This window comes from Schistocerca gregaria, chromosome 4 (assembly GCF_023897955.1).
Source record: "Schistocerca gregaria isolate iqSchGreg1 chromosome 4, iqSchGreg1.2, whole genome shotgun sequence".
NCBI lineage: Eukaryota > Metazoa > Arthropoda > Insecta > Orthoptera > Acrididae > Schistocerca > Schistocerca gregaria.
This window is the reverse complement of record NC_064923.1, coordinates 56,606,343-56,624,069: the sequence shown is the minus strand read 5'-3', so window position 1 is coordinate 56,624,069 and position 17,727 is coordinate 56,606,343. Positions and strand designations below refer to the sequence as shown.

The 17,727-nt window shown below is 37.1% G+C and overlaps 1 protein-coding gene across 1 annotated transcript in view; it reads right to left on the bottom strand.

The window, feature by feature from the left end:
• LOC126267231 (atrial natriuretic peptide receptor 1-like) overlaps positions 1-17,727 on the bottom strand; it is a 427,041-nt gene that overhangs the window by 354,110 nt on the left and 55,204 nt on the right. Inside the window, exon 3 of the mRNA XM_049972213.1 lies at positions 12,067-12,147. Within this exon, the coding sequence (XP_049828170.1) occupies positions 12,067-12,147 (81 nt within the window). The remainder of the gene's footprint in view (positions 1-12,066; positions 12,148-17,727) is intronic.

Sequence of the window (17,727 nt, the reverse complement as noted above, 5' to 3'; positions counted from 1 at the left end):
CAAAAGCTTTTTGGTAATCAATGTATGCCTAGTGTAACGACCTTTGTTTAGTTTTATCTTGATATGTCACCTCTGCACCTATTATCAGTTGCTCTTTACATCCTCGTGCTACTTTGCAACAGCCTTTTTGTTCTTCATTTATAATTTTGTTCTGTGCAGTATGTGTCATTAATTTCTGTGTAATGACTGAAGTTAATATTTTGGATATTGTTGGTAGGCATGTTGTGGGGCGATATTTAGCTGGGTTTTCTGTGTCTGCTTGATCTTTAGGTTTCAGGTAAGTTATTCCATGTGTAAGTGTATCTGGGAATGTGTATGGGTCTGCAATGTAACTGTCAAATAATTTAGTTAGATGTGAATGTGTTGAGGTGAACTTCTTTAGCCAGAAGTTTGCTATTTTATCTTTTCCAGGGGCTTTCCGATTGTGCGTAGAATTAATTGCTCGGGTGACTTCATGTTGAAAAATTATCACTTCAGGCATTTGTGGTATATCTTGTATGTGTCAGTTTCTGTTTGTATCCACCATGCATGTCTGTTACGTTGTACCGGGTTTGACTATATGTTGCTCCAGAAGTGTTCCATGTCTGTTATGTTTGGTGGATTGTCTATTTTAATGTGTGTGTTATCTATTGTCTGGTAAAATTTCTTTTGGTTTGTGTTGAATGTTTGGTTTTGTTTCCTTCTATTTTCACTTTTTTTTTGTATCTTCTAAGTCGTTTGGCCAATGCTTGTAATTTCTGCTTATTTTCATCTAATTGCTCTATCGCTTCTTGTTGTGAGATTTTACCTAACCTTTTTCGTTTTTTGTCTGATATTTCATTTCTTATAAATTGTGTTAGCTGTCCGATGTCTTTTCTCAGTTCCCCCCCCCCCCCCCTCACCCACCCCCCCTGATCTGTAGCCTGTGTTGCCATGCTGGTTTTGTGGGTTTCTTCTGTGTGTTGGCTGGTTCTGATCTCTGCCTAGTGTGTATATTTAGTGTAGTGAGTGCTCCTATATAAACCAGTAGTTGTAACTCTTCCATAGTTGTGTTTTCATTTATTTTGTTGTGTATGATAGCGTTGATAGTTTTTATTGTTGTTTCAACTTGTGGGTTATTTGGCGGTCTATGCAAGAATGGTCTAATGTCTGTATGCGTGTCTTTGTATTCTATATATGTCAGCTGAAATTTTTTCTTCTATATCTAACATGTGTGCCACTTCGTGTTCTATTTGTGCTTGTTCTGGCGGCCGTCTTAAGATTTCGTTTTCCTCTGATTGTTTTATTGATGTGTGTTGTTCTTTGTTTGTTTGCTCTGGGATGTGTGAGCCCATTACTGTATTTTCTTCTTCTTCTGATTGCACATTATTTTGTTCCAGTATTTGTTGTACTTGTTGTTTGATGTTTTCTAATTCTGACTGGGGTATCCTGTTATTTTTGATTATTGCACGGATCTGATCAGCTAGTCTTTGTTCTGTTAAAAATTTTAATTCTGGGTATCTGGTAATAAATGTTGTGTATACTTGTGATCTGTATCCAGTTGTGTTGGTTCCTAGGTTTGTTGCTTGGTAATAACAGAACATTATTATTATTGTTATTATTATTATTATTATTAATATTGTCTGATTTAGAAGTGAAAATGTTAAACTGTCAACTGAATCCTGGGTCGGGTGGATGGTGCTACTTGGTTGCTTTCAGACAAGATGTAGTAATAGGACACGGCCATAAAAATTCAGTGTTTCATCATCTTGCAAAATGACCATCGGTACTGCAAGAAGTTGAATTATGCAGGTGATTTGCATTTAATATGATGGATAAACCATTGAGGGTGGCTCAGCTGTTAGTGAAGGGACAAAATCTTGTGTCCACTTCTGAGAAAATACCCACCAAGAATTTTGTTCAGTGTTGTAAAGTATGGTGTTTAGGAACTTCGCAGTTAAGACCGCAGAGGAAAAAAAAACAAGGCAAAAGATTTGTGGGGTCTTAACCATGATGCCCACATAGGACACCTGAGGAAAGAAAATCACTTTGATCCTTAAGCAAGGGCTCTGTGTAATAATTTTATGTACTGACAAGGGCAACACCTATATCTTCTTCTGGTAAAAATATGAATTTATAGCACAACTGATTACACTGTCATTCTTGAAGGAAACTAAAGACATGAAACAACAGGAAACATGTGCTCATCCTATATCCAACTGCTTTCCTGGCAAACTTAAGAGTAGAATATTAAGACTTTACGGTTTGCCAAATATACATAAAGAAGAGGCTCCACTGTTCCTTACTGTTAGTAAAATTAGAGCTCCAACATAATGCATTCTTTGGTCGAAATACTGGTTTGATCCAGCTCTGCACACACTAGTATATATCATACAGGCTTCTTCACCTCCACAAAAATACCACTAAATTGTGTGACACATTTTGTAATATTTTGAAAGATTGAGGGACCAACACCAAAAAGTAATAACAGCTAATACTGAATGAATACAATGAAGGGAAGCATTAATGGTTGTGTATTCGTTTGATGTGCAGAATAGTATCATAAAAATTCTAAAAAATCTATGCTGGAAGACAACTGAAGATAGATAACAATTATCTCATGAGACTTACAAGTATTTCTGAAAAAACAGACACTGTTAATGACCCATTGCTGCACAAAATAATTTGAAATTAATTTATGGAATGCAATATCCTTAACATCAGATTTATTAGGTATAGATCTACTACACAATAAATTGATGTCAAGGAATTAATTTTCAGCAAATTAATTTCAAATTATCTCATGAAAGCCTCCTTACAAAGTTTAAGGAACCAGTATTATCTGAGAAGTCTCAGAACCCTGTGCAGCTCCCTACATATCATTCCCATAATGAGCACAATGAAAGATTAGATCAATCACTGAGTGCACAGAACCATTTAAGCAGTCATTCATCACACTCTCCACATATGAATAAAATGGAAAGAAATCATAACATGTCATCCAGTGGTAGGTACTCTCCATCAGAGAGCATTGCTGTAAATGAAATCTTGTGAGGTTCCAGGGATGGTGGGACGATGTAGAGTGTAATCATTATATAATAGGGACAGCTCTGATCGATATCTCTCTCTCTCTCTCTCTCTCTCTCTCTCACACACACACACACACACACACACACACACACACACTCACACTCACACTCACACTCACACTCTCACGCTCGCTTGCGATACAGTTGGAATGTTTTGCAGCACCAAGAAAAAACAGGATTTGTGTGTGTATGGCGGACGTAACTGCTAGCTACTATTTTTGTATCTTCCATAGTTATATACGTTTATTTGTGTTTAACTTCTTTTGTGTTTCCTTTCCTCACAACTTTCCTTCTCCAGTCTCAGAGCAGAGGAGTGGAGTTCAGCGACAGCTTATCATTTGTACACAGATTGTAAATCATTTAGTTTAATGGTATTCTTGGTGGTGGTTGGTGAATAGTGGCAAGGTTTTGAATCTCTGGGAGAAAGACAAACGTGAATACTGACTGCACAGCTGTCCCCTTACATTTTATAACCTAGTTTCAGGTGTTTCTTAAAGCTGAAAGGAAATCTGAGCCAGCATGAGGCTCCTCACCTGTTGAGACTGTGACAATTGTGTTGGAGAGGTCTGGACAAGCACAGAGGAGGGCAAGGGGGGTGGGACCGGGGGGGGGGGGGGATTTTTTCTCATTGTGAAATCCAGTGTTAAGTGGCTGATGGAACCCTGCAAAAAATAGCAGGCAATAGATGTGGAAGAGGATCTACCAGCAGCAAATGAGCACAATGAGTGCACCAAGCTATAAATTGTGGCTCAGAGAGTCATGAATTATGCCTGCTGCCTGGATTCAGAGGCCATCCTTTGTGCCTATAGATGACTGACTGACTCAATGAAGACAGGCAGCCTCACCCACAGGGGGCTAACAGAGCTACAGTTTTTCAGCATTGTTCCCAGAAAAAAATCATGGTGCTCTGGTTTGAAGCTGATTGGAAGGCTTAGACCAGAGGTTCAGAAGGTTCTTTGACACTCTTGTATGTGGATTTTTCAACCTCTGCTACCGGGTGAAGAATTTTAGGACCCCCCCCCCCTTCTCCCGCTTTTTGGGTTAGGCATCCACTAGATGCACCACACAGCAATTCAGAGAAAGAAAGAGTTAATAGACAGTGTGTCCATAATTAATGTTTCAAAACACTGTAGAAGGAAACACTGCTCAGAATTAAGTCAAATTTGAACAACATAATATTGACACAGGGGGAAATGTTATGGAAATTCTGCATGGCTACTGGCACACAGCTGTCATTCTTGAAAAAGAGCTTCCCCCAAGCCCCTCCCCCACCCACCCACCTACCCACCCACCCACCTACCTCCAAACCACTGATGTTTCCCTCTGAATCGATAATATGCTGTTCAAATTTGACACTATTCTGAGCAGAGATTCTCTTTTTAGAGTGCTTTGAAACTGGAACTTTATTATTAATTCCCTGTAGTATTAGTTAACTGCAGGAGCATTAATGGGTAGGTCCTATAACTAGTCTCACTTACAGAAGGTAACAATGCCCATATAATACTAGGGACAGAAAGCTGACTGAAACCAGATGTCAATAGCAATGAAATTCTAAACTCTGATTGGTATGTATATCACAAAGAGCTATTGAATGTCAGTGGCGGAAGCATATTTATAGCCATATAAAATATAGCGAGTGAGATTTCTACAGATTAAAAACCTGAAAAAAGTTGAAGTAAAATGTTAAAGATAGATCAAACGCTGTTATTGGATGCTTTTATAGACTTCCTGCATTAGATGCAGTAGCAGCGGAACATTTGAGGGGAACCTTGGAGAACATTTCACATAAATTTACTAGTCATACTGAAGTATTAGGTGGAGGTTTCTGCCCACCAGTTTTCCCAATTAAGTGATTATGGTGGGTAGTAGGGACAATGAATCATGTGGAATTGTTCTAAATTCCTTATCCAAAAATTAGTTTGAGTAGTTAATCTGAGAATTAGCTCATGAAGGCAACAGCTCAAATCCACTGGTTACAAACGGACATGAACTTTTCGACTCAGTTAGTGTAGAACAGGGAATAGTGTTCATAAGGCTGTCACAGCATCACTGAATATGGCCACAAATAGGAACACAAAGAAAGGTGTGAATATTTTCCTGCTTAGTAAGATCAGCAAGAAACAGATTTAAGATTAGATGAATGATCAGCATGAAAATTTCATCTCCAAGGCTAACAACATTTTGTATCAATGGTCAAAGTTCAAGAGAAATACACAATAATATGCTTTAGACATGTATGTGCTGAACAAAGTTGTGGGGGACAGATGGGAGGGGGCAGGGGTGGGAAATACCCAATGCGATTTGACAGCCCTTGTTGCAAAAGTATTGAGCTTCACAGGAAATTTAAATGTAACAAAAGCCTCACAGACAAACAAAAACTAAACAAAGCCAAAATTAGCATAAAAAAGAGCCATGCACGAAGCTTTCAGCAAATTCAAAAGTAATAATTCTGTCTACCAATGCGAAAGAAAATACAAAGAAGTCCTGGTCATAGGTTTCATCAGTAAATCAATGGAAACCATGTTTGTCCAGTGAGTAATAGCTTTGAAATGGAGTACGACACAGAAAGGACCAAAATACTAAATGTGTTCCTTTAAAACCATTTCACAGAGGAAGATATGCTCTGCAGTACCTCCTTTAAATCATTGTATGAATGACAAAGTTACTTATATCAAAAATAAGTCACCATGGGATAGCAACATAACTGAAATAATGCAACAGAGAGACAGAAAATGGACCTGACAGAATACCAGTACTGTAACACAGAGTATGGGGGGGGGGGGGGGGGGGGGAGACATTACCCTCTTCTAGCAGCAATGTACTGCTGAGGAGTTATGTATTCCTGATGTTAGAAACAAGCACAAGTCACTCTCATTTTCAAAAAACTAAAGGCTTATATCTTAGACATCAGTCAGTTGTAGAATTTTGGAACATGTTTTAGGTCACATCTCATGACATGTCTGGGGATGGAAAACCACCTCTGTAGGAATCAACAAGAGTTTCAAAGCTGAAGACAGCATGAAAACCAGCTCATTCTGTTCATCCATGAGACCCAAAATGCAGTAGATACTGGCACTCTGATAGACAGCATGTTTCTTGCATTCTGTAGGTAATTCAATACATTCCACACTGCCACATAATGAACAAAATACAAGCATACAGAATATCAGACCAATGTGTGATTGGATTGAAGAGTTTCTAGCAAATAGAACACAGTATGCCATTCTCAATGGAGAAGAGTCTTCAGACATAAAAGTGAATTACAAGTGTACTGCAAGTGACTGTTATAGGTTGATTACTTTTCACAATACATATAAATGACATAATAGACAACACTGGAAGTTCCATGAGCTTCCCATGGATGATGCTGTAGTACAAAGAGAAGTTGCAACACTGGAAAATTGTAATAAAATGCAGGAAGACCAGCAGGATAGACACTTGGTGCAGGGGGTGGCAACTGACCTTCAGTCTAAATAAATGTAATGTATTTTGCAGAAAGAGAGACCACTTATTGTATGATTAAACAATTGCAGAAGAGTAATGTGTGCAAGATGGCGACGAGTGTAGTGATGCATAGTGAACAAGTGAATAAAAGTTACTGTTCTGTCGTAAAAAAAGGAATTCTGTAAAAACTGTAAAAGTGAAATCGAAAAACTAAATGAACGCATTTCAAGTTTACAAAAAGTTGTAGATGTTCTAAGACGTGAGATTTCACATATAACTAATGAAAACTGTGAGCTGAAGAAGTTGTGCCATATTCTAAAAGATAAAACAATGAAGCCACAAAACGGGAACCTGGTGAGTTATGAGAAGCGGAAAGGAAGCGATAGACAGGCATCAAAGGCAGCAAATGAAATTATAATTACAGATAAAAACAGATACAGTGTTCTGTCGAATAGTAGTGATGCCTGCAATAAGGATATGCAAAACGCTAGTGAAGTGATGCAAGACAGTGAAACAACGTCCGAGTGGATAAAAGTGTCGCTAAAAGGTAATCCCTTGTCCACTAAAAGAATAACAAACTCCGTAAAATCTGTCACATTTTCTGATAAAAACAAATACGACATTTTGCAACAAAGTGAAAATACAAATAAACAAAAACCAACGTGTGTGACAACGAAGAAAGAATCAAAAGTCAACGTCTTTGGAGACAGTCATGCCAAAGGAATTTCTCAAGAACTGCAAGTAAATAGTAAATCAACAACAGTCATAGGCATGGTTAAACCAGATGCTGGTTTCAAAGAAGTGACGAAAAACATCGTAAAATATAACTATGACAAGCAGGACAGTGTTGTAATCTGCGCAGGGGCTAAAGACATTTACGAAAACAATGCTATGAAAATGTATAAACAGCTCTCGAGTCTTTTGCTAGTACTGTCAAATACAAACATTTTACTGGTGAACTTTACCCATAGGCGTGATTTACCTGAATGGTCATGTGTGAATAAGGAAATTCATAGAATTAATGCAAAACTTAAAAGTAGTTGTAGGCTATTCAGCAATGTGAAATTAATTGACACTTGACAGGGAATGTTTTACGAAGCATGGGCTTCACCTTAACAGAAATGGAAAGGCCAGGTTAGGAAACTTAATAAGGGAAGCAATTAAATGCAATTACAAAGTGACAGCCACTGAACTGGGATGGTATAAATCTCCAATAGCAGAAACACCAGCAAAAACAGGAGCAGCACGCAAATGGACCATCCGAAAAACAGTAGTGACAGAGGAACCTACTACTGAACCAACATTAGCAGCAGCAGAACTAACAACAGAAGCAATAGTTACAGCATCAAAAACCAACCAACCAGAATCATTAACAGTCACAGCAACATCAGAAGCAGTAGTTCCAACATCAATAACCAAGCATCCAGAATCACTGGCATTCACTGCAACAGCACACAGCAGCAGCGGAGGTAATAAGAGCAGTCATCACACCAGAAGAAGGCAGCCACTCTTGTGAAGCCAGGATTTTTGCTGGGGCAAAGCAGTGAACAACAGCACATAACAGGAAGAGAGATAAATGCTTGCAAGCAGAGGAATCTACAACAAGGATTTTTGGTACCCGGCCTCAGTTACAAGACTAACATAAGGCAGATACCTTCAGATACACCAACTTCCAAGTCTAACTGGCAACAGACTCACCTCCACTGTCATCAACAGAAGAATAACCATACCACCAGCCCAGGTAAAGGATTTTTTAGCATCAGGTCTAAAGGGAAAGGTGCCACCAAGATAAGTGAAAACAAATGCCTAACAGTGTTTCACCAAAACATTCAAGCCATAAAGAACAAAGCACAACAGTTAGAAGTAGAATTGGAAAATTTTGATAGCCAAATTTTATGTATCACTGAACACTGGTGCAAAGGGAAGGAAATTGAACACATTGCATTAGCCTCATTTGACCTTGCATGTTACTATAGCAGAATCTCCATGAATGGTGGAGGTTCATGAATCGATGTAAAAAAAAAAAAAGAAGAGGTATGTCATTTAAAGTTAGATATGATCTTTTAGATCTAGGTGAGGACAAACATTTCGAACTTTCTGCTGTTGAAATAATAGGACCCGGCATAGCAAAAAAAAAAGTCATATTTTGTGTGTACCACTCTCCCAGTGGAGACATTGATATATTCTTCTCAAAAGTGAATCAAAGCTTAGACAAGGTTTCTGGACCAAAAGCAAATGTAATTATCTGTTTTGACTTAAATATTAATATGATGAAGCCTGAGAATGCTAGCAACATACATGTGAATATTCTAAGCTGTTATGGAATATCCTCTATTGTTACTTGTCCAACTAGAGTAACGAAAGAATCCTCCTCATCTATAGATCATGTAGCTACAGATATTGATAGTAAAAAATGTCATATTGTTGTCCAAAACCTGTGCCTATCAGACCACCTCTGCCAGATCTTAAAAACTAACATTCATGTAGAAACTCCTCCTAAACTTTGTACATACAAAAGAATGTTTTCCAAATCAGCCCTGTATCAATTTAAATCCCAGCTAGAATATGAAGATTAGAGGAAAGTCTATGCAGAAACCAATGCAAATCAGAAATTTATCAAGTTCATGTCAATTTTTAAACTCAGATTTGAAGAGATGTTTCCCAAAACGCTTTATCAAATTAAAACTACAAAGAGAAATCAATGGGTGACTACAGGTATCAAAAAATCCTCAGAAACTCTTAGATATCTCGACTCCATATAAAATAATCAATCTAACCCAGAAGTTCTGCAATTCTACCAAAAATACAGGAAAATATACAGAAAGGTGTTGCTAGCTGCAAAAAAACTTGCAAACAACAAAATATTACTTTAAGCTGAAAACAAGAGCAAAGCAGCCTGGAACATCGTCAAACAGGAAACATCTAACTCTGCTAAAAAGGACCTCAATTCACATATTAAAAACAAAGATGTACCAGTAGGCAATCTTAAAAAATTTGCTGATTTTGTAAACTCATATTTCAGTAGTATTGCAAAAAAATTACAGCAGACATTTCCAGATACATATGATTTACTTGCTCAGAACCAGCCAACAAACTCAATGGTGCTCTTGCCAACTACAGAGAGGGAAGTGGCACTAGTAGTACACCAACTAAAAAATAAAATTTCAGTAGGACTTGATGAAATCCCAGTCTGCATATTCAAAGAATGTATAGACTCCATAAAGGGCCCATTAACAGACATAATTAATGAATCTTTCAAATCTGGATACTTTCCGGAGTAACTAAAACAAGCAAAAGTTATACTTATCCTTAAAAACGGAGATGTGGAAAACGTAGAGAACTACAGGCCGATCTCTATACTGTCTATCATTTCTAAAATAATAGAAATACTAGTCAAAAAGAGACTGCTAAATTACCTGAATAAATATAACCTTCTTTCCAATGACCAATTTGGTTTTAGGCCCAGAAAAGGCACACAATCTGCTATAGCACAGTTCACTAAAGTAATTTTAGAAGCACTGGACAAAGGTGAAAATGTAAGTGGTATCTTTCTAGACTTGTCCAAGGCCTTTGATACAATTGACCACAAAATCTTCATAAATTAGGGCAATAGGAATAAGAGGTGTGACAAATAAGTGGCTCGAATCATACTTGGAAAACAGAGTTCAACGAGTTGAGATGTCGCAAGTTTCAAACAATTTCCTTATAAAACACCTGTCTGGCCCAGAAAAATGTGAATATAGGCATCCCACAGAGAAGTGTATTAGGCCCAATATTGTTTCTTATATACATTAACAACTTCCCACAAAGTATCAGACATGGAGAAAAAATACTTTTTGCTGATGACAGCAACATAGTAATAACAGGTGAAAATCCAACAAAACTGTCAGAAAGAGCAAATGAGGCTCTCAATGATGTCCACAACTGGTCATTAAAAAATAAAGTAACCCTAAATGTAAAGAAAACTAACTATATTAACTTCCAATTGAACAAAAAACACAATGCCACTAGAATAAAAGTTAATAGTACTGAATTAGAATGTGTAACAAGTACCAAATTCTTAGGGATGAATGTAGACAGTCAACTGAAATGGACAAACTATTTTGGCAAAGAAATTATCCACACCATGCTATGCTTTTAGAATCCTTGCACCATGCAATAATACCTGTCTTAAAATAACATATAACGGATATCTACACTCAGTCCTCAGCTATGGGATTATGTTTTGGGCAACAAGTGCCAGTAACATACAAACTGTGTTCAAAGTACAAAAAAGAGCCATAAGGATAATAACAAACAGCAACAACAGGGCCCACTGTCTAGAATTATTTAGAAAGCTAGGCATTCTAACTGTTTCTTGTGAGTATATCTTTCAGAACATAATGTTCATTAAGAAAAATTTCAACATGTACAACACAAACAGCCTAATACATAACCATGAAACAAGAGCTTGTCACCACCTCCATCTAGATAGAAAGAACAAGGCAAAGACACAAAAAAGTATATTTTATAATGGGATAAAACTGTATAACAAATTACCACAAGAAATTAAAGAAATAAATGAGCCCCTCACTTTCAGACAAAAGCTTAAAACCTTTTTAGTAAGTAAAAGTTGTTATACTGTAAAAGAATATTTAACACAGATTGAGATTATTAGCAACATATGACATTATCACCAAAATATTATGTAATTATAAATGTGTGTATGACTAGTTATAAAAGCTACACAAAATATGAGAAACCTGTTTCATTGTAAATGTAAATCTGTGCTCATGTGTTGTAAACTGACGAAATCCATACAATATTTATTGTTCCATAGATGAATAAATAAATAAATAAATAAATAATTTGAAGCAGCTACTTCCATAAAACACCTATGAGTACGCATATGAAGTGATTTAAAGGGGAACAATCACATAAAATTAACTTCAGAAAAAGCAGATGCCAGGCCGAGATTAACTGAAAAATCCTCAGAAAATGTAGTCGTCGACAGAGGTGGAAGCTTACAAAATCCTCATTTGACCAATACTTGAATAGTGCTTGTCAATATGGACTGCACTGACCGAGGAAATAGAGAAGATCCATGGGACAGCAATGCATTTCATTACAGGTTCATTTAGCAAGAAATGATCAACTAACTCCAATTCTGCTGCAAGAGAGGCATTCTGCTTCATGGTGTTGTTTACTACCAAAGTTCCAGGAGTGTAGAAAAAACAACAAATATAGTATATTGTTTATTCCTAGGTACATCTTACAAAAAGGCTGTGAAGATAAAATTAGATATATTTATGGCTACACAGAATCTTACCAGCTTTTGTTCTCCCTGTAGACCATTTGCAAGGAAAGTAGAGAAAGTGACAGTAGTACACAAAGTACCCTCTCCCACACACTGTAGGGTGGCTTACAGAATACAGATGTTTATGTAGACATGCTCAGAGTAGTGATGTCATCAATACTTCAACAGTTTTGATCTTATGTTGAAAAATAACATTGACCTAGATAATTTTTAATCTCTTGGAAAAATATTCATACTTAAAGTAATATTACCTTTACAAAAAATGTACTTTTTTCTCACCTGTTTTATCTCCCATAGTAATTTCTTACTTATGTCCAGCTTCTTCTTGATTGTGACTTTTTTAATAGCAACTCTTGTACCCTGAAAAACAAATATTATAAGAGGATTACTGTCAGGTCACATACTAAGTTTTTAACATATTTTGAAGAATGAAAATGGAGTGAAGTGGAGGTTTCTTGAATGGAAGGGAATAGGCTTAATTATTTTTGTAGTGGTATTTATAGTCCTATGCCTTCCATCCTCTTGTTTTGTTTCCACATACATAATATGTTCTGTATCACATATTCAGACTCTTCCATTTATTTCTGGTGGATTTTGTCTCTATTAGTGCCAATGTATAAAACAGCTGACCTTACATTAGCACAAGAAATGAAGTCAGATCAAGCTCAACTTAGGTATTGTCATGTTAATCTCGCATTATTTTGCAGTGAACTAAGATCAACACTGACCAGCAAAATTTTGGGCATCAGTTCAGCTGAAGGCATCAGTTCACAACTTAGTTCCATTACATAAGAATAGAGTTCATAATGTGCAAATACAAATTGTAAATAAGTAAACAATAAAGAAGTTGATTCCTTTACATACCTAGGAGAGTGGATTACATACAATGCAAAAGAAAAGAGAGCTACAGAAACTAGGGTGCACAAAATGGAAAGTGTGTTTCATATGACCAAAACCGTTTATAACAAAAAGTCATTGGCCTGGAACATAAAATTAAGACACTACCAGACAGTGGCCAGACCCAAATCTCTGTATGTGGCAGAAACACAAACTAACAAGAAATGGAGATCTTGAGAAACTAGAGAAGGCTGAAAGAAGAATTTTATGGAAAATACTGGGAGCTTAAAGGAACGATAATGCTGAATACAGGTTAAGACCAAACAGAGAGCTATACTTGAAAACAGAAAAACTAACTGATGCAATGAGAAAGAGAAGACTACAGCTTTTTGGAGATGTATTCAGAATGGATAACAATAGACTAACCAAGTGGATTCACATTACTCAAGAGCTATATGTTCATAAAGACTAAAAAGGACATGGAAAATGATGAAATTACAATAGACACAATAGAAAACAGAACACATTTAAGAAAGGCTGTTCCAAAGGCAGAATTTCAGGAGAGAAAGAAAACATCTACACAAAAGTGGCCTCAAGAAGAAAAGGAACAACACTCTAAAAGGATGACAGAAATTTGGAAACTAAGGAAATTAATACAATGAAGAGTAGCCAAAGCAGATTCATCATACCCTCCGCATGGGTTATTTGAAAGAAGAAGCAGAAGAAGAAGAAGGAAGTTGTAGTTGACACTCCAACACTGCTGAAGTTAAGCATAGTTCTTTTGATATAAGAAGTTGAATTAAGCTGTCTATGTACATAATGAGGCCCATAATAAATTCTCCTGTACATATTCTTGGAAATGGCTCATAATTAACATCAGCATGTCTAAAGGCATTTCATAGACACTTAGCAACAGAGTAAGAAAGGGAAATCTGAGGGATTTGCAATGAGCAGTTAAGTACATGGAGTTCAACAGTTGCCAACAATGCTTGAACATCTCTTACAAAAATGCTCTCCAGGCTTGAACAAAAGTAACTACACAATTTGTATTATATTTTTAACAGTCAAACAAGTGCTTACACTGCTGTAACAACGGTATGTGCATTGGCACAAATACTAGGCACATTTATGACTATTAATAAAGACAAGTTGCCAAAGTGATATCAAACACAAAGTCTTGTGCTAGGTAGGTGAAGAATCACAGATGGGGCCTTCCAGACAATAATGCCATATGAACATTCCATCCCAGTGATGTTTTGGACTATGGTTGTTCAACTCTGGGGTTCAATCCCATGTGTCTGCTTTTCTTATTTTTTACCATTTCTTCCACCTCTGACAATGTTTGTTATTGTGTTTTTCTGTGTCGCATCACAGTTCAGACACCATGTCAAGCTGTAGTTTCCCATATGTCTGGATGGGTGACACTCTTCAAAGATTTAAAAAAGTCAAGAGCATAACAACACCAAAAGAACTGTGCCCAGTAAATCACTGTGGTGTCAAACCAACCTCTGGGCTGATGATACCTCTACATCTATAACTACACACATATTTCACAAGTCACTGTATGGTGTATGTGGGAAAGGACCTTGTACTGTTATTAGTCGTTTTCTTACTTGTTCCACTCACAAATAGAACAAGGAAATATGACTGTCTAAAAGCCTCCTTATGAGCCTATTTCTTGTATTTTATTTTCATGGTTCTCACACAAAATGTACGTTGGCTGTTGTAGAACCATTCTGCAATTGGCCTCAAATGCTGGTTCCCTAAATTTCTGCAATTATGCATTGCAAATAGAGCATCTTCTTCACTCCAGGGAGTTCCAGTTCACAAAGTATCTTCATAATAACTGTGTGTTGATCGAACCTACCAGTAACAAATGTAGCAGCCTGCCACTGAATTGCTTGAATATTTTCCTTAATCCAACCTGGTGGGATCCCAAATACTCAAACATTACTCAAGGAAAGGTTGCCTAGCATTCTGTACACCATTTCCTTTATGGATGAGCTACAGTTTCCTAATATTCTCCCAATAAAATGAAGTGAAGCATTTGCTTTTTCTTCAAGCAACCTGACATGTTCACTCCATTTCGTATCACTCTGCAGTGTTACAGCTAGATACTTAATCAATGTGACTGCATCAAGCTGCACCCTACTAATGCTGTATTCTAATGTTATAGGATTTTTCCCTACTTATCTGCATTAACTTTCATTTCTCTACATTTAGAGAAAGCTGCCATTGGTCACACCAACTAGAAATTCTGTTTAAGACATCTTGTATCCTCCTATGGTCACTCAACAATGAGACCTTACTGCGCACTTCACCATCAACCAATTACAGATTGCTGCACACCCTATCCATCAGATCATTAATGTATGTAGAGAATAAAATCAGCCCTATCACACTTCCGTGGGGCACTCCTGATGATACACTTCTCTTTGGTGAACACTTCTCATTCAGGACTGCATATTGGGTTCAATTACTTTCCTATCTAAGCAGCTTTGGTTCTGCTATTTACCCACCTAAGCAGCCAATACAAATATATAAATCTGCCAATCTCTGCATCAGTAGTTTTGTTAGTATATAAGATAGAATAAAACTGCTTGATCAGCAACTGCTCAATGTTGAATACCTGAGTGATAAGTGATCAAACCATAAAAACATCAGCTCTTGAACTTTCAGAACATGTGATCTCCTTACTCAGTGTAGAAATGAAAAGCAATACAAAAGAAACATAATTTACAAATGGAAGTATTGCAGTGGGCACAGAAAAGCCATTTGGAAGTACAAATGAAAAGGGACACACATACCATAAACTTTTTTATTTTACAATCATCTTTTCTTCTCTATTTTAAATTTATACAGGGTGCCCCACAAATTTTGTGACAAACTTTGAGGGGTTGTAGAGTGTGTCTTGATGAACAAATCAAAGATAGGAAGTGCTAGAAAACATCTTGCAATAACACTACAGAGCATCTGATTATGAGATGCTGGCATTTGCCACCAGATTACCCCTTCAGCAGCAAACAAGACACTGTACACTGATGTGTTGTAGGCATAATATCTCAAATATTGTTCACTATTAAGTGATTACTGCTGACTGCCATGATCATCGGTGGAGAATATAGAGATTGATGCTACATAAGGAGACCTGTATTCAATGAATGCAATGGTTTATTGCCTTGGTGGATGACAGTTTCAGACACAGGTTTCCATCTGGAGTTTATTTTCCTCCCATATGCCAAGAAACACATGAGATTTTAGACTTTTATAGGGTTCCAGGAGAATAATAAACTGCAAATGGAAATCCACATCCAAAACAATCATCCACTTTGATGCTCTGTAGCATCGTGGGATAACATTTCCTGACACAAATTCCTATCATCAATTTGTTCCCTTAGACACCCTCAACAAACCCATGAAGTTTGTCACATTTCTGGGCCACCCTGTATACTTATTTGCAACCTGTCGACTGTTATTTGCAATACTAGCAGTATATTTGGTGAGTAATTCTAACTTGTGGCACATTTTCAGCATTATGTCAGACTCAATCCTTACATTTTTTTCTGAGTTTCTCTCTTCTCATTTTTTGAAAGGTGAAAACTCTTTTGACCAGGAAAGTGTCTCTCAGAAGACATGTATCTTCACTTGCTGTTTCTACTTTAGATGTACACTCTGTTTCCCTAGTTCTGTAACATATATGTTAGATCTTCTCTTGGGCTGCTTATTACTGATACATGTTCTGTGTGAGCAGTCCTACTAATTAACAATCTTTTGAGTTGAGTACCTTTATGATTTGATTTCACTAGCTTCATTTTAGTTTTCTACTCGATGGATTTAAATAGGAATCTGCACACTGTATTTATATGAGGGGTAGGCATAAAATTTTAATCATCATCTTTGAAGATAAAGTTACATAATTAATGTATTGTTTGCTTGTAGGTACATGTCATCTGTCAGTCCTGGTACACAATCAAATCCCAGCTCGCATCTCGTAGTCGTGCGGTAGCGTTCTCGCTTCCCACGCCCGGGTTCGATTTCCGGCGGGGTCAGGGATTTTCTCTGCCTCGTGATGGCTGGGTGTTGTGTGCTGTTCTTAGGTTAGTTAGGTTTAAGTATTTCTAAGTTCTAGGGGATGACCATAGATGTTAAGTCCCATAGTGCTCAGAGCCATTTGAACCTTCTTTCTTTCTTTCTCTCTCTCTCTCTCTCTCTCTCTCTCTCTCTCTCTCTCTCTCTCTCTTTTTTTTTTTTTTTAATGAAATCCCATGCCGCAGTACCAGAGCATGCTGCTAGAGGATCCAAAACAAAATGACACAGTCTGCCAGTAAAGTACTGTGTGGCAATGCATTTGAAGAGGAAAATGCTGGTTGCTGGAAGTGTACAGGAACAATGCAGTGGCACAGCGGTCATGTGGCACAGACGCAATCAGTATGGTCAAACATGTCAAAGTGATTAAGAACCAATTGGAAGACCATCTCTCTCTGAAGAACCAAGATCTGCAAGAGAATTGGAGGCCCTGATGCTCAAAAGACCACCATATCACATTCAAGGTAATAGTGGAAAAACTTAAAATCGGGAACAGATCAGTTCTCAACTTCTAATATGATATTTTGAACATCACTAAGGTCATCATCTGCTGGGTTTCATGACTGCTAAGAATCAATCAAAAAGGCCACCAAATTGATGCAGCAGTGAAACGTTGCAGTTGTGTTATAGCAATCCACATAATTTGCAGAATGTTTAAGAAGTAATAACAAATTACATTTTGGGACAGTTTGAGTTGTTGTACATTTATTCACATTTCTCATTATATGAGAACCACCAGTGAGAATACTGACATCTTTTTTAAAATCCCAGGGCATCTCTGGTGTCTGAAAATAAGAGTATAAATTAAAAAAAAAAAAGTCCTGAGTTATCTTTCAAGTTATAGGTTCTACGGGAGGCAAGATAACACCCAGTAAAGCAATTCCTCTACATATGTCTCAGATTTTGGGATCATTTTTATTCATCATGTCAGCCATTCACACTATAGGTATAATTTTATGTTCATCTCTCAGAATTTCTTTCAGGGAGTTTGGTTCCTTTTCTAGCTCTAAACTATAG